The sequence below is a fragment of the Oncorhynchus masou genome, unplaced genomic scaffold (genome assembly GCF_036934945.1).
Source record: "Oncorhynchus masou masou isolate Uvic2021 unplaced genomic scaffold, UVic_Omas_1.1 unplaced_scaffold_1653, whole genome shotgun sequence".
In the NCBI taxonomy this organism is placed as follows: domain Eukaryota; kingdom Metazoa; phylum Chordata; class Actinopteri; order Salmoniformes; family Salmonidae; genus Oncorhynchus; species Oncorhynchus masou.
In genome coordinates this window covers 1,099-18,962 of record NW_027016822.1, presented here as the reverse complement: position 1 = coordinate 18,962, position 17,864 = coordinate 1,099, and the positions used below count along the sequence as shown (strand labels likewise).

Sequence of the window (17,864 nt, the reverse complement as noted above, 5' to 3'; positions counted from 1 at the left end):
TTTGCTTTTCCAGGAATGCAGGAGCACCAGTTCAGTTCAGAACTAGATACATTTTATTTTAATTCATTAATAGTTAACAAACACATCTAAACCAAACACAGGATTAGAGAGAATGATCTTTAGCTTGGGTCAATAACCTGTGCTTCAGGTTGGCCCTTTGGCAACATTTACAGCTGATAACACCAGTCTCTGTGTTTCTGTGTAAAAGGTATTGGTCGTTTTATGCAGTCTAAAGGTCCCTACATAAAGAAAGGTTGAGTGCTTCTATTGGTCCTCTTTACCCTAACTGGACAAACCTGTTACACCGATATCACTACGGGAAAATCCACTATCACAAATATACACGTTTTAAGATACCCACATTTTTTTAAATATATATATTTTAAATATATTAGTAGGAAATGGTTTGTTCTCTATAATAAGACTTAAACATCTGATTCATCTTCCTCGCCGGTGTTGCGATGCAAAGAGTACACACACATTTACTGTACCAAGCAAGGTATTTCTTCAGTATACAATCATGTCATTTTGCAGATGCTTTTGTCCAAAGTGACTTACAGATCATTCACAACACCATGTTTTTAAAAATTCAGCATAGCCCTTTGTTTGGCTAAAGTAAAGAAGTTGTTCTAAACAGTGTGTAATATACTGTACATTGGTCCAGACTCATCTCAGACCCGGCTCACAGCACACAGCTGGTGAGGTGAAGGGTGGAGGGTGAACCCCACGGATGGTGTGAGGTCCAGATCATCCTCTGTTACTCCAGGAGGTGGAGAGAAACTAAAGCGCTACAGAAGGGAGGTGAAGAAGAGGAAGAGCTTCATCCTGCACAGACCCTCCCCCAGACATGCGAGAGACCAAAGAAATAGGAAATAGCATGAAGTCTGTCCAAGAGGCTACCACAATTTCTCTACATCTTGCAATGAAATAATTCGCTAAATGATGAAGTTGATATACCTGCAGAAAAGGCCATGAAGGCATCCCTGTTGACGAATCGTCACTGCTCATCCAGAAAGTGGGAGGGGTTAAAGGAGTGGAGGCTCTCCCATTCGCTATTGTCCTGTAGGACGGACATCAATAAAGGAATCACAGACGCCACCTGCAGTGAGAGTGAAGCATAGGACACTTATATTCAGAGTAAAAGTAATGAAACTTTGTTTAATAAATGAAGTGCACACTTAAAAAGGAGTGGATTGCAATAATTTCAGGCAGAATTATTTCAAACATCTGATTTAGACATCCACGTATCTGACCTTTTTGATGAAGTATTCCTGGAAGGTGACATCTCGGCTGGTGGTGTGAGGGATGGACATGGGTACAATGTTGGGCAGTCTCTGGGTCTCATGGATCACTGCATCAGTGAAGCGGAGGTTCTTCTTGTCCTCTTCCAAGGGCTGACGACTTCCTGTAACCCTGCTGATCTCCTCCTGGATCCGGTCTGAGACAGAAAGGAGGGAGGTATTGGAGTTACTACAGTGGAAGTTAAACCTTAGTCAACCTTTAACCTTGATTAACCCACAAATCCAAATCTAGGTTTAAGTTGGCCATTTGCCAATGTTTACAACTTGTAACACCAGGAGTGCTTTAATGTTTAGTCTCTGTCTGTGTGTGTGTTTATATAAATTCTTAACCTGTATGTGGGGGTACTTGGCCATTAGCAGCAGACCCCAGCTCAGGGTCGTCCCGGTGGTGTCAGTACCAGCACCAAATAGGTTGGTGACAGAAGATATCAGGTTGTTTTCATGATAGTGAGACTCCATTTGCCTGATTGCTTACATACACAAACACAGGTCATGTTTCAGTAAACAAGAACAGCTACCACCGGACTCTCCTAGTTATTCATTCCAAGACATTACATGTTTTTAACTGTAATAAGTCTTCATACCTCCAGGGTCTGCTTTCGGACGAGGAACGAGTCCACAAAGCCTCCCCACATCTGAGGGTTCAGTCTCCTTCAGTCCCCTCACCAGCTCCCCCATCTCCTTCTTCTTGATGAAATTTTTCATGACAAGCATCCTGGTCTTCAACAATGGGCCGAGCCATGAAAACATGTTGTACAACTATTTCCCCATCAACAAAAATGTAAGCAATAATTTACTTTGATTTATTCTCTATACTATAATTTGAATAATCTATTCTAGTGTGACCAGTCTGTCATGGTTCAAGTAATCATGATTATAAGCACGGTACCTGTATTGAAACAGAGCCTAAAAGTTGGATGGTCTCATTGGCTCGATCCACCATGCCTCGGAACTGGGTATCAGAGTATTCAAACCTGCTGTCATACACAATGTTGCAGATGATGTTGGACACTGCGTAATTCATTGGCTTGGTTGTGTCAAATGCAATGCCTTACCTGTGACAAAGACCAACAACAGAATGGATATGAGAAAGACGGAGAAGATTGCGCGATAGAAATGTAAAGGTCATTTCCATTTGAGCCAACACATGCATTGTTTACCATGAATGCAGTCTCTGCTTGTGCTAAAGTGGGAACATTGACTTTAAATTGAATTCATGCTGTAATGCTGAACTTCCGCAATATGAATGAATTGTGCCCTTAGACTTGTTTTGATATCAGAACTACACACGCTTACCCTCATGTTTTTCCAACACTTCAATCAGGTAGGGGATTTCCTCTAAGATTTTCTCCTCACTCCCTTTCTTGCCCATCCCAAAGTCTCTAAGGTTTGTCAGGGTAAAGCGCCTCATCTCTTTCCATGACTCTCCATTGGCAAACCGAATCCCTAAGAAATGTACAGTGAAACAATACTGTTCTGGTGGAGTAGTTGAGTGACATTGTACAGGAATCAAGATCTCTTATGAACCACAGACTAATGGCAGTAGCAATATTTCATTCAAAATATTTTTATATAGTCAGTAGGGGAGAGTATATTAATGGAGACTTTCAAAGTTTACCATTAAACTACCAGAATTTTGGTAGCTTTCAATGTTTTTTAGAAATTGTATCAGATGACATCTAGTGGCCTTTCGGGGTACTTCAGATCATCACAGGCATTCTCTGGCCCTCGGTGACCTTATCACATGTAAATAAGTTTATGAAGAAAATGAATGACAAAGCTGTAAAACATAATCCTAATTACAAACCATCAAGTTAGTGAATAACATTGGTGTTTAATATGAGAGTTACAGTATGAAATATGTTTATTTTTAAACACTTATTTATTTTACTAATATGTCTTTGTTAATGTTTTGGCCCCAAACTAGTGGTAGTTGTAAAAGTCAATAGTTGGAAGAGATGCAAAGTTAATTTAAAATAACGCCATGGTTGATTGGATGCTTTTTTCATTAATTACGCTTTTCTCTTCAACCATTTGGTCTATCGACTAGAAACTCATGAATTCATTTTTCATATCTGTGTACAACCACGGGCCTGTAATGTTTAAATGAGGAATGAATCCAGGTTGATTATTATGCAGAACGTCTTTACTAGAACTTGGATAAAGAATCTCCATTGTGCTTCCCACACTTCCCCTGTGTAACTACATTCCTGTTTCTCCATGTCTGAAGTAAATACCATCAACACCTAACAGGCAGGTAATATCAAGAACATTACAAACCTCCTTTCCTTTGGGCAGAAAACATCAACTACACTATTAGTATTTTCAATGGTGGAACTGACAACCAATCTGTGTTTACTTTTTAAAGTTCGATAAGTGTGCTGTTTGACCCGTTCTTGCTGAGAGGGTATCTTCTGACTGAGGATGAGGGTTTTCGGGGAGCACAGGCTTCTTCTTCCTCACCTACACTCCAGTCCATGTCACTCTCAGTATTGCCCCCATTCTATATCCAGTGGGAGGTCTGTTCTGGTAATGACATGATTGTTGTGACCATAGGTCTTTTGACAGCGATCACCTGGTGTGGTCTTGGATTGAATGGAGTTGGCAGTTTCCCTTCCTTTCTTTGAGGACAGAGAACTGTGTCCCCCACTTTCAGTGTGGATGGCATGGGATGTCTTGTCGGCATGCTCTTTCATCTTCTGTTTGGCTGCAGCGTCAGCACTTCGCAGTGTCATCCAGCTGTCGCCTGATGGGGGGCCCAGGCAGCTTAATCCTCATTGGCCTGCCGAACAGAACATTAGCTGGAGCCACCCCCATTGAGCAGTGTGGTGTAGCACGGTAGCTATGAAGGAAGGTGTATAGAACCATGTTGTACATCAATCAGGATATACACATATAGAATAGCATAAAACTTTATGCAAACATCTGCTTGTATACATTTCTTAAGCAGTGCCCTCTGTAATTATTGGGACAATGAAGCATTTTTTCTTCTTATGACTCAATACTCCAGGACTATCCGTTATCATGATAGCATCCACAATTAATGTAGAAGTGTTTAGAAATATATTCTATTGTTATTTACAATAAAAGTGACACAATACATGATTTACTATTCATTTCTATTGGGCACAACATAATCTGAAGCACAACCAAAACAAACAGCAAATGCATCCAACAAGTGTTTAGAGTCACAAGCTTGATGTAGTCATTGTGTGCTATGAATATGGGACCAAATATTTGACTTTAATACACAGACGTGAATTTGTCGCAATACCTTTGGTCCCCTAAAATGGTTACAAAAAGTGCTGTAATTTCTAAACTATTGACCTGATATTAATAAAAAATACCCTCAAATTAAAGGCTGACAGTCTGCACTTTAACCTCATAGTAATTTATTTAAAATCCAAACTTTTGAGCCAAAAGAAGGAAAACATGCTTCACTGTCCTAATAGTTATGAGGGCATTGTATACTATTAGTGCATGTATATAAGTATTACTACATGGAAATACAGAATATTGTCATGCCTGATAAATCTCTTAACAAGTTTTGCCAAATTGTTTTACATTTATTGAAAGCAGTAACTCCCCTTGATGTATTCTGAACATTTCATGACTCTAGGACCAGGAAAATGGTACTTGCAAAAGAAACAGGAAGTTTTACTCTGATTCAGTTGGCTCCATAGACTTGATAGACGGCTCACATGCTACAAAGCCTGTTTCAGCATGGGCAGTGCCATTGAGGATTTTCACTATTTTAAAGTAGTCATTTTAATTCAAACGTTTATTGACAGTCAGTAAGAAACTGTAAGGGGCAGCAGGTAGCCTAGTGGTTAGAGCGTTGGGCCAGTAAATGAATGGTTGTTGGAACGAATCCCCAAACTGACAAGGTAAAAATGTCATTCTGCTCCTGATCAAGGCAGTTAACCCACTGTTCCTCTAGGCTGACGTTGTAAATAAGAATTTGTTATTAACTGACTTGCCTAGTAAAATAAAGGTTACATTTTTTTTTATACTGCCATCTGGAGCGTGTTGTATGAACAGACATAAAGCCAAGGTTGGTGATTTACTGCTACCTGCAGTTATGGAATGTTTGCTCAGTAGTATAATTAGTTGGCTGATCCCTCCTGCTGACATGGATAGAATTCTGTGATCCCTCCTAACCCATAGCAAGTTCCACCCACATGACTACTTCAAAAGGGTGAATGTCCTCAATGGCATTGCCCATGCTAAAACAGGCTTTGTGGCAAGCCATTATGGCAAAGAAGAGCCCTCTATCCAACTCTATGGTTGACTCATGTCTTTTCCAAATGGAGCTTGATGTTTTGGCTAGTTATATTGATTGCACCAAGACTGTCATTCTCTATTGAGAAAGTAGAGTAAAAACAGAGTGGACTGAATGAGCAGAATGTACCTGAATTGATGCGCAGCCTGTAAAGTCTCATTGGCCCTAATCGCCATGCCTGTAAATAGGGGGTCAGTGTATTCAAACGTGCTGCCAAAGATAATGGCCAAGATTATGTTGGAAGTGGTGTTAGAGGGCCAGTACAACACTCCTTCCATGGCCTAAAACCAAATGCATGCTTTTCAACCGTTCACTGCCTGCACCCGCACGCCCGACGAGCATCACCACCCTGGATGGTTCCGACCTAGAATATGTGGACATCTATAAGTACCTAGGTGTCTGGCTAGACTGTAAACTCTCCTTCCAGACTCATATCAAACATCTCCAATCTAAAATCAATTCTAGAGTCGGCTTTCTATTCCGCAACAAAGCCTCCTTCACTCACGCCGCCAAACTTACCCTAGTAAAACTGACTATCCTACCGATCCTCGACTTCGGCGATGTCATCTACAAAATAGCTTCCAATACTCTACTCAGCAAACTGGATGCAGTTTATCACAGTGCCATCCGTTTTGTTACTAAAGCACCTTATACCACCCACCACTGCGACCTGTATGCTCTAGTCGGCTGACCCTCGCTACATATTCGTCGCCAGACCCACTGGCTCCAGGTCATCTACAAGTCCATGCTAGGTAAAGCTCCGCCTTATCTCAGTTCACTGGTCACGATGGCAACACCCAACTGTAGCACGCGCTCCAGCAGGTGTATCTCACTGATCATCCCTAATGCCAACACCTCATTTGGCCGCCTTTCGTTACAGTTCTCTGCTGCCTGTGACAGGAACGAATTGCAAAAATCGCTGAAGTTGGAGACTTTTCTCCCTCACCAACTTCAAACATGTGCTATCTGAGCAGCTAACCGATCGCTGCAGCTGTACATAGTCTATTGGTAAATAGCCCACCCAATTTACCTACCTCATCCCCATACTGTTTATATTTATTTACTTTTCTGCTCTTTTACACACCAGTATCTCTACCTGTACATGACCATCTGATCATTTATCACTCCAGTGTTAATCTGCAAAATTGTTCGCCTACCTCCTCATGCCTTTTGCACACAATATATATATAGACTCTCTTTTTTGTGTTATTGACTTGTTAATCGTTTACTCCATATGTAACTCTGTGTTGTCTGTTCACACTGCTATGCTTTATCTTGGTCAGGTTGCAGTTGTAAATGAGAACTTGTTCTCAACTAGCCTACCTGGTTAAATAAAGGTGAAATAAAAAAGTAAATAAAAGGGGGCACCCATTCCTCTGGTCTAAAGAAATATGTAACAGGCCAGTAATTGGGGACGTTGCCCTGTGTAGGGTGCAGTCATTCGGATGGGACGTTAAATGTGTATCCTGACTCTCTGTGGTCACTAATCATCCCATGGCACCAGTGGAGGGTGGTGACTTGAAAAGTTGAGGAGGATGGGAGACCCACAGTATAGGTGCAGAATGCATGGAGACCAAAGTGTGTTTCAAAAATCATCAATGTAATAAAGACATTTATAGTACAATATTACGGGGAATGAGAGGGATACTTCCAGTGTTGGAATGGGATCACATCAGTGATTGTATGAGGGTATGTGGCATGAGTTGAGGTGTTCAGAGGCTTGACCAGTGCAGGATAGGATTTGACTGGGAAGAGAAAAAACAAGAACACAAGACACTACACAGTTAGACAAAAGAGCTAAGAATGAGGTAGTCCAAGCAAGGAGTAAAAAGTGTGTAATAATGTGATTGTGTATGCGATTGACTCTACATACAGTAATGAGAGGAAATTGATAGGGGTACTCACAGTGCTTGGAAGGGAAACATTCAATGCACCAGTGGATGAGCGGGCACAATGAGATGATGTGGCTTCAGTTCATGTCAGGAGAAAGTTAACAATGGTAGTGGAGTGGAGTAGTCATCACCTCATAAATCAGGGAACGAGGGGACATAGCTGTAAATCCAAATAGCAGGTATGTTCCATGACAGCTGCACCATTGTAGGTTTGGACGAGTTTCTCTATGAAGTTAAACTCAGACATCTCAAAATTCATAAAGTCAAACACAGACTGCGCATCTCGCCCACTTGACACATCAAAGTAGCCCAAGAAACGTTCCTGAATAAAGCCCTGATCATCCACATACCTGAAGGTGACAGACAACTGAAAGCAGACTGGTGGCCAGTGGTGTAGCTTCAGCCGGTGTGGTCGCACCAGTGCCTGCAACATACATGGGCCCGGATCTGAATACCTCCCCACCACGCCCAAGTATTAATTGTTGACGCGGGTCCATCATGTCTATGACTTGACAACAAGATCTTTCTTTAATCTAGATTATATGATAAATGATCCCACTGATGGTTTCACCAATAAAATGATTTTTGCCACGACATAAGTCAGTATGATATTTTAGTGTGTATTGATGACAAATCTAATTAATTAGCTAAATAACTCATATTATTCAATGTTAAGATAATGAAATGCATTCTGGGATTCATTGTGTAAATACTCTCCAAAGCGTTGTTGTTTCTGTCATCGTTTTAAGCAACAGTTGAGCTAGCTAACAAGAGACAACAGCCAAAAAAAAAACAATTGAGAGAAAGTCGAGAATTGAAAATGACAGGTATAAAGATCAGCAATGTGTCACGCCCTGACTTTAGTTATCTTTGTTTTCTTTATTATTTTGGTTAGGTCAGGGTGTGACGAGGGTGGTATGTGTGTTTTCCCTGTCTAGGGTTTTTTGTATGTCTCGGGGTTTTCTAGTCTAGGTGTTTATATGTCTATGGTTGTCGAGATTGGTTCTCAGTCAGAGGCAGCTGTTTATCGTTGTCTCTGATTGGGAACCATATTTCGGTAGCCATAATCCTTGGTTTATCTGTGGGTTATTGCCTATGTGTAGTTGCATGTCAGCACTAGTGTTTATAGCTCCACGTTTGTTTGATTGTTTTTTTTTTCAGTGTTCCGTCCTTTAATAAAAGAGGAATGTATTCTCATCACGTTGCGCCTTGGTCTCCTCGTTACAACGAACGTGACACAATGTATCAACACAAAAGTGGAGCCCAAAAGAGGAAGGCCAAAAATGAGAAAGCAAAGGAGGTATCAAAATTAATTAAATTAGATAGAATTTTCAAATGCAGTTCAAGTGCAGCCAGTGTTGGCCTTGTGGATGACCAGTGAAATATACCTACAGGAGAGTGTGCTACGAGTGGGTGTTGCTATGGTGACCAGTGAGCTGAGATAAGGCAGATCTTTACCTAGCAAAGACTTGTTGATGATCTGGAGCCATGGGTTTGGCAACTAATATGTAGTGAGGACCAGCCAAAGCATACAGGTCGCAGTGGTGGGTAGTATATAGGGCTTTGGTGACAAAACGGATGTCACTGTGATAGCAAACTGGATGTAGTTTGAGTAGAGTGTTGGAGGCTATTTTATAAATGACATCGCCGAAGTCAAGGATCGGTAGGATAGTCAGTTTTACGAGGGTATGTTGAGCAGCATGAGTGAAGGAGGCTTTGTTGCGAAAAAAGGAAGCCGATTCCAGATTTAACTTTGGATTGGAGATGCTTAATGTGAGTCTGGAAGGAGAGTTTAAAGTCTAGCCTGACATCTAGGTATTTATAGTTGTCCACATATTCTAAGTCAGAACCGTCCAGAGTAGTGATGCTGGTCGGTTGAAGGGCATGCATTTCATTTTACTAGCATGCTAGCATAAGAGCAGTTGGATGCCACGGAAGGAGTGTTGTATGGCTTTGAAGCTCATTTGGAGGTTTGTTAAGTGTCCAAAGGGGAAAATGTATGCAGAATGGTGTCGTCTGTGTAGAGGTGGATCAAAGAATCACCCTGAGCAAATAAATAGTATAATTGATGTTATAAACTGGGTGGTTCGAGCCCTGAATGCCGATTGGCTGACAGCCGTGGTATATCAGACCGTATACTATGGGTATGACAAAACATTTATTTTTACTGCTCTAATTACACTGGTAACCAGTTAATAATAGCAAGAAGGCACCTTAGGGTTTGTGGTATATGGCCAATATATCATGGCTAAGGACTATGTTCATGCACTCCGTGATGCGTCGTGCCTAAGAACAGCCCTTAGCCATGGTATATTGGTCATATAGCAAACTCCCCATGCCTTATTACTTAAATATATTACTTTTAAAGTATGGTTACATTTAATTTGCTCTGTTAACGCAGTGTCTATTCATTGTGCAAATGCACGGCCGCTTTATATTGCTATAGAATTCATACAAATGCCTTACTATACGTCATTCCCAAACATTTTATGAATTTATGATGAAAATGACCATATCTAAGTGCTCACTTGTCTGAAGATATAAACGAAAAGATGTCATATTCTTCCTGGGGGTATATATGAACAGATGTTAATACAATTTCATGTTGCTAAAATACTGTCAGTTCCACTTTAAGACTTTATTAAAAGTTTTGGTGAAATCTACAAGTTTAACATTTTTCATTGCTGCACAGTGATTGGTTCCCACTGAGCACAGACAATAATTCAAATTCTATTCTATTCCAAACCCCGACTCCAAGTTAACTAAATGGACCAGAATTTGACAAACTGGTGCCGATGTCAAGCACACTCATCAACTGTATTATTAATTAGCAATACATATGGAGCCCTCTGACACGCTACTAATCAAATAGTCAAAGGCTAATCAGAAGCCTATGTTTTAGCTTATTTATCTTTGGGGTGTAATCAAGCTTAGCAGAGGCAATCATCTAGCTGTTATCAATAACAGACACTGTTAGCGTTATGTACCTGTGGTTGGCCCGTTTGAATAGGACAAGAAAGCTTAAAGGTGCAATAAAATGGATTTTCATGCCCAAATATATATACTGTAGCTAGAGCTAACCACTAGCTAATATCAATGGACAATGAGTAGCTTAAACTAGCCACCAGCTAGCGAACAGTTTGTAAACAACTTCACTTTAAGTGAGACCTTTTGGCTGCTTTTACACAGGCAGCCCAATTCTGGTCGTTTGTCCAATTGTAGGCAAAAGTGCTGATATGGTAAGTCAAAAGACTAAACAGTGGAAAAAGATCCAAATTGGGTTTCCTGTGTCAATGCAGTCTTTGTTTCAAGTCTCCTTCCATAACTAGAACCGCTCATGGAGTGAAAGTAGGCAGCCGAACTTCCACTCCTGCTGGAGCTAGCTAGCTTATGGTTAGCCATTGTTCTAGCTAGCAGATCTGGCTAAGTATGTTTGCTAGTCACATAAAAACATGCCCACAAGGGTAGGTATAGATATCAACTACTGATAACATTAGCTAGAAACATGATTGACTTTACTTAGCAACAGCTGTCCAGTCCCAGACAAGGCAGGACAGCAAACAAAAACAATTGCATTCTGTACATACATAATAGCAGTGCTTTGTATCAATCAATTACATTGTCGGATTGTAGAGCCATCAAATTAAACCAAAACCATTGAGGGACTGGTCTCATCTCAGACCTGGTTCACAGCACAGCCGGTGAGGTAACCCATTTCAGCATGTTTGTCTAAAGTGGAGCATTTGTTCTAATCCATGTATAATATACATTAGGCCCAGACTCATCTCAGACCCGGCTCACAGCACACAGCTGGTGAGGTGAAGGGTGGAGGGTGAACCCCACGGATGGTGTGAGGTCCAGATCATCCTCTGTTACTCCAGGAGGAGGAGAGAAACGAAAGCGCTGCAGGAGGGAGGTGAAGAAGAGGAAGAGCGCCATCCTGGCCAGACCCTCCCCCAGACACACCCTACGACCTGGAAGAAGATAAAATGAGGTAGACAACATAACAATTAGGTTTACATAGATTCCTATAGTTCACATATAAATATGTCAAATTGTACACACATTTTATACCATAAACTCTCTGGGTCAAAGCAATTCCCCAAACTCTTAATTTTAGAGTACCATAGAAGGATTCACTTACCCAGTCAGTATGGATACAGAAACAGTGGACCTCACCTGCAGAGAAGGGCATGAAGGCATCCCTCTTGGTGAATCGACCTTCCTCATCCAGAAAGTGGGCGGGGTTAAAGGTGTGTGGGCTCTCCCATTCGCTTCCGTCTTGTAGGACAGACGTCAGTAGAGGAAACACAAGCGTCCCCTTCTTGATGAAATATCCCTGGAAGGTGATGTCTCGGCTGGTGGTGTGGGGGATGGCAATGGGTAAAACGTTGGCCAGTCTCTGGGTCTCATGGATCACTGCATCAGTGTAGGGCAGGTTCTTCCTGTCCTCTACCAAGGGCTGACGACTTCCTATAACGCTGCTGATCTCCTCCAGGACCCGGTCTGAGACAGAAAGGAGGGAGGACCAAAGTTACTACCCTCAGAAAATGTCATCTTAATCTTTACCCTGGACATTTTATAATTTTTACAAGATGGCTTGATAACTGAATTAAGCTGGGAATGATACCTTAACCTACGTACCAAAGCAGTTACATTTTCTGCACAGTTCAATGTTCTCACTTAATGCATTACACCTTTTTGTAGTCAACAGCTACACAATAAGTAAATTGTGTAGATCATGTCCAACAAAACTGTTAGTTTCTGGATTGTTTGAACACTTCCCTCAAAACAGGGATAATGCAAACAAAAAAGTGTTTGCCAAAACACCACATTTCCCTGGCAAAATGCACTAACCCGATCAAAACCTGTCACTAAATAAACTATCAAAACAGCATAATTTGTCATAGAACAAGATGGTAATCTCAACATTCATTGCATAATGTCTCAACAAATACTAACTGTAACACCAAGTCAGGTGCAGATGGTGAGTTTAAAAATAACCAACATAGTGAATACAAAACAAGATAGGCACCAGGACATGAAAACAGAACCAGTACGATGACTGGGGTGGGTGAGGACTAAGGAGGGAGAGTAATCAGGGTGGTGATGAAGTCCAGGTGGGCTTAATAATGGGAGCATACATACATATATATACACATATACACACACACATATACACACACACACATATATATATATATATAACCGGTTGTTTCATTCATGTGGACTACAGCTTCATTCAGTGTTCAAGCAATTGAAACAAACTAAACTGGCCTGTGGTTCAAGTGGGAAATGTTCACAGCAAGTAAAACCTTGATTGTATGGCATTACTACAATCACTTGTAGCAACGGTGTGTGTGTGCACATTGATACTTACCCTGTATAAGAGGGTACTTGGCCATTAGCATCAAAGCCCAGCGTAGTGTTGTCCCTGTGGTGTTAGTACCATTAGAAAACATGTTTCTCATAGAGGATATCAGGTTGTTGTCATGGTAGTGAGAGTTCTTGTTGCCAAATTCCTGATACATACAGAAAAACACAGAAAAAGCATTTTAAAAAAGGGGAGAAAATATTTGTTTCCATGGCATAGACCAGGGATCATCAACTAGATTCACCTGCAGGCGTATATTTATTTATTTTAATTCCCCTAAGCGGATGGCTGGAATATAATTACATATACATTTGTAGACTGCAAATTGACCACAAGAGATAATATTTGACTAAAACCATAACTTCTCAAACCTTGCTCAGAGTTGTAGATAATCACATGTTGTGCAAGTTCTCCCACTTAAAAAGATGAGAGGCCTGTAATTTTCATCATAGGTACACTTCAACTTTGACAGACAAAATAAGAAAACAAAATAAGAAAATCACACAGTAGGATTTAATGAATTTATTTGCAAATTATGGTGGAAAATACGTATTTGGTCAATAACAAAAGTTTCTCAATACTTTGTTATATACCCTTTGTTGGCAATGACAGAGGTCAAACATTTTCTGTAAGTCTTCACAAGGTTTTCACACACTGTTGCTGGTATTTTGGCCCATTCCTCCATGCAGATCTCCTCTAGAGCAGTGATGTTTTGGGGCTGCTGCTGGGCAACACGGACTTTCAACTCCCTCCAAAGATTTTCTATGGGGTTGAGATCTGGAGACTGGCTAGGCCACTACAGGACCTTAAAATGCTTCTTACGAAGCCGCTCCTTCGTTGCCCGGGCGGTGTGTTTGGGATCATTGTCTTGCTGAAAGACCCAGCCACGTTTCATCTTCAATGTCCTTGCTGATGGAAGGAGGTTTTCACTCAAAATCTCACGATACATGGTCCCATTCATTCTTTCCTTTACACAGATCAGTTATCCTGGTCCCGTTGCAGAAAAACAGCCCCAAAGCATGATGTTTCCACCCCCATGCTTCACAGTAGGTATGGTGTTCTTTGGATGCAATTCGGCATTCTTTGTCCTCCAAACACGACGAGTTGAGTTTTTACCAAAAAAGTTATATTTTGGTTTCATCTGACCATATGACGTTCTCCCAAGCTTCTTCTGGATCATCCAAATGCTCTCTAGCAAACTTCAAACGGGCCTGGACATGTACTGGCTTAAGCAGGGGGACACGTCTGGCACTGCAGGATTTGAGTGCCTGGTGGCGTAGTGTGTTACTGATGGTAGGCTTTGTTACTTTGGTCCCAGCTCTCTGCAGGTCATTCACTAGGTCCCCCTGTGTGGTTCTGGGATTTTTGCTCACCGTTCTTGTGATCATTTTGACCCCACGGGGTGAGATCTTGCGTGGAGCCCCAGATCGAGGGAGATTATCAGTGGTCTTGTATGTCTTCCATTTCTTAATAATTGCTCCCACAGTTGATTTATTCAAACCACGCTGCTTACCTATTGCAGATTCAGTCTTTCCAGTCTGGTGCAGGTCTACAATTTTGTTTCTGGTGTCCTTTGACAGCTCTTTGGTCTTGGCCATAGTGGAGTTTGGAGTGTGACTGTTTGAGGTTGTGGATAGGTGTCTTTTATACTGATAACAAGTTCAAACAGGTGCCATTAATACAGGTAAAGAGTGGAGGACAGAGGAGCCTCTTAAAGAAGAAGTTACAGGTCTGAGAGAACCAGAAATCTTGCTTGTTTGTAGGTGACCAAATACTTCTTTTCTACCATAATTTGCAAATAAATTCATTAAAAATCCTACAATGTGATTTTCTGGATTTTTTTTTCTAATTTTGTCTGTCATAGTTGAAGTGTACCTAAGATGAAAATTACAGGCCTCATCTTTTTAAGTGGGAGAACTTGCACCATTGGTGGCTGACTAAATACTTTTTTGCCCCACTGTACAATAGTTATCTTTTGTTTGTATGTATTCCCATCCTTCAGCTACCCTCAACCCCACCCATCTATCTCTAAAGACCATTCAGCTTGATTTATATTTGCCATATATTTCTAACTGTGCTGTTTCACAAACGTTCTGAACCTATATATTTTACGGACACCGTATATTTTACGTGAGTTATCTTGTTTTTAATTGAGATGTTTTTAACTGTAGTGAGATTTCATACCTCCAGGGTCTGCTTTCGGACGAGGAACGAGTCCACAAAGCCTCTACACATCTGAGGGTTGAGAGTCTCCTTCAGCCCCCGCACCAGCTCCTCCATCTCCTTCTTGTTGTTCTCAATATTCTTTAACAAAAGCTTCCTGCTTTTCAGCCAAGGGCCCAGCCAGGGGAACATGTTGTACAACTATCTCCCCGTAAACAAAAAGTTAAGCATGAATTACCCTCTATTATTCCAGTAGCCCAGTACAAATTTGAATAACTATTACATTTTCCTGGTTTAGTCAAGTGTGACCAGTTTGTTTTTCACAATGGCAAAGTAAACATCATGAGCACATAGTACAGTACCTGAACTGAAACGGAGCCTGCAATTCGTAGGTTCTCATTGGCTCGATCCACTGTGGCTCGGAACTTGGAGTCAGAGTATTCAAACCTGCTGCCGTACACAATGTTGGAGATTACGTTGGCGACAGCATAACTCAATGGCTGGGTTGTGTCAAATGCTTTACCTATTAAAAAGATCAAGATCAGAAATTAAATTAGAAAACCTAAAGATTTTTTTTATGTAATCCTTTTTTTTGGTTTTCAAAATCAGACCTACGAATTCTTACCCTCATGTTTTTCCAACACTTCAATCAGGTAATGAATTTCCTCTAAGATTTTCTCCTCACTCCCTTTCTTGCCCATCCCGAAGTCTCTAAGGTTTGTCAGGGCAAAGCGCCTCATTTCTTTCCAAGAGTCTCCATTGCCAAACAGAATACCTGTTTAAAAGTAATATTGTGCAGGTGTCAGGAACTAATCATGTCAGGAGAGAATCATATATTTGTCACATATTTATAGCTCCAAATATGCTTGCTTGACAGAATATTGTCGAATGCAACAGTTAACCGGGATTACAAGTTTCACATATACTACATTACCATGTCCATTGGTGAAATCATACAACACAGGAAGCATGCCCCTGTCCCCAAACTCCTCTGCATGGTTGACCAGCGCCTGCTTGACCGTCTTGTATCCTGCCAGGATGACCACTTTTGTGGGTCCAAAATGAACCGTGAAAACAGACCCATATGTCTTGGACAGCTGTAGAACATAAAATAAGACTAAATGCATGGTTTATTAAAGGTCCCGGACAGTGACAATCATGTTTTCCATAAAATTCGATGATTTTTGGATGTAACCAGTTCATAGCAGTTTGACCCAAGTATGAAAAAGTACTGTAGCTTGTACATTGGAAAAGCTGATAAAGTTACTGGTCCCTTCCCCCCCATGTCAAATACTTGGATTCATGAGGCAGGCATTACTTCTGGCTTTATTCAATTTCAGGTAAAACCGACCATTTTAAAAACACCAATGGTAGCTCTTATAATCTTAACCAGTTTAAATATGTTACACTTTAAATCTATCATACATCTTTGTTTACAAACTGTAAAATAGCTCAAGCAGAACGATACTGATAACTAACCCCTTTTCGTGCGTTGTGGTTTTTAGCTAGCAAGCTACTTACCAGCATGCCGGATGTCATAGTGTTAATTTAACGTTGTTTATCAAATAATGAAGACAAAACGATCGACATTGCAGTGCACATTCGAGCGAAGTTGCTTTATCAATTGGGGAAAACATTCAATGGGTCTTCAGTATTGAATAGCCATTTATTTGTCTATGCCTGCAAATTGTGCTCCTAAAAGGTAGGCTAACCTATAGGACTATGCTAAACGTCAAGTGTCGCCGTCATCATTCTTGCTGCTTCCAGTTCAGTAGCAGTACCTTTCGAGATCTCAACTAAACAGAGTAGACTATAGCCTATGTATACGTGGTCGGAGAAGCACAGGGGAGTTATCTTTCCAATTGAATACATTTCCTAAATAGGCCTATGATTAGGCTAGAGTTTACTACATTGCCTAGAAATAGGGCTAAATATTGATCACCCATATTTCTCAGTCTGAAAATCTTCTCACTCCTAAAAGGTAGGCTATAAAAATAGCTCAAGAGAAAGTGCAAGTTTCTCCAACTCTGCTCTCTTTAAACTACATCTAGCATATTTCCTAATATAGCCCAGTAATAGAAAGGACCATGTGAGAATCTCAGCTAATTTAGCCCATGTCTCAAGTTATTTTTGCGCATTTGATATTGCCTATAGGGCGCAAAATAGCTGGGACCATGGCTGGCTAATGAGCTGCTTCACATAAGCCTAAATAACATTGCGGGACTTCGGTTAGGTTTGGGACCAGTTCTTGCGGTAGCGGGTGGAAGAGCGGGAGCAGGATTTAGAATCAGGATTCAGAATCAGTCCTGCGCAGACCTCTACTGTGCACCATGACAGTGAAGCCTGTAACTTTAGAGCTATTTATGACTGTGTCAGTGTGAAAAGTAGGGAACTAGCAAGGGAAACTGACAGATCAATACCGTTACATTGCCATACTGACTAATACAACTCACTGCGGTTAGATGGTTATTATTACTCTCATCTCGCAACTGCCAGATAACTCGAGACTGGAGCTGACCTGGCGGTGGTAGCTACTCACTAGCGTAGCTTATTCATTCACCTCAATCGAGAGGGGATGAAACATTAGACAACGTTACATGTCAGTTACAATACTAGCCCAGCACTGCGAATAAACATTAGTTCATTTTTTTCTGTAAAGTTATACAGCAGTTACCTTGCCAGCTATATCAGTCAACTAAAGTAGCCATTTTCTGTTCTGCTTCCTTTTACAACTCGATGAAAGAGCGGAACACATACACACTGATTGAATTGTGCTCAACTCTCCCGTGCTGGTCCAGCCAGCCTTCCAGAAGTTTTGCCTTCACACAGCCTGTTAGCTCACTCTGTGGTAT

The 17,864-nt window shown here is 41.0% G+C and overlaps 1 protein-coding gene and 2 long non-coding RNA genes across 4 annotated transcripts; 1 reads left to right on the top strand and 2 right to left on the bottom strand.

Moving 5' to 3' along the window:
- Positions 1-8: 8 nt before the first annotated feature.
- LOC135539192 (uncharacterized) lies at positions 9-1,327 on the bottom strand. Its single transcript, XR_010455577.1, has 3 exons — positions 1,254-1,327; positions 958-1,099; positions 9-825 (listed from the first exon to the last, which is right to left on the bottom strand). It is a non-coding gene; the product is annotated as an uncharacterized LOC135539192 (long non-coding RNA).
- Positions 760-11,682, top strand: LOC135539190 (uncharacterized). Of its 2 annotated transcripts, XR_010455575.1 has the most exons (4): positions 760-1,458; positions 1,877-2,082; positions 11,249-11,469; positions 11,596-11,682. It is a non-coding gene; the product is annotated as an uncharacterized LOC135539190 (long non-coding RNA). The 2 variants fall into 2 exon arrangements; XR_010455574.1 differs by having other exon boundaries at positions 760-2,082.
- Positions 10,090-16,121, bottom strand: LOC135539186 (cytochrome P450 2K1-like). The gene is made up of 7 exons (XM_064965019.1): positions 15,947-16,121; positions 15,638-15,787; positions 15,375-15,535; positions 15,034-15,213; positions 12,856-12,997; positions 11,655-11,981; positions 10,090-11,449 (listed from the first exon to the last, which is right to left on the bottom strand). The coding sequence occupies exons 1-7, from the start codon at positions 15,981-15,983 to the stop codon at positions 11,262-11,264; spliced, it is 1,185 nt and encodes a 394-aa protein (XP_064821091.1). The 5' UTR covers positions 15,984-16,121; the 3' UTR covers positions 10,090-11,261.
- Positions 16,122-17,864: the final 1,743 nt, after the last annotated feature.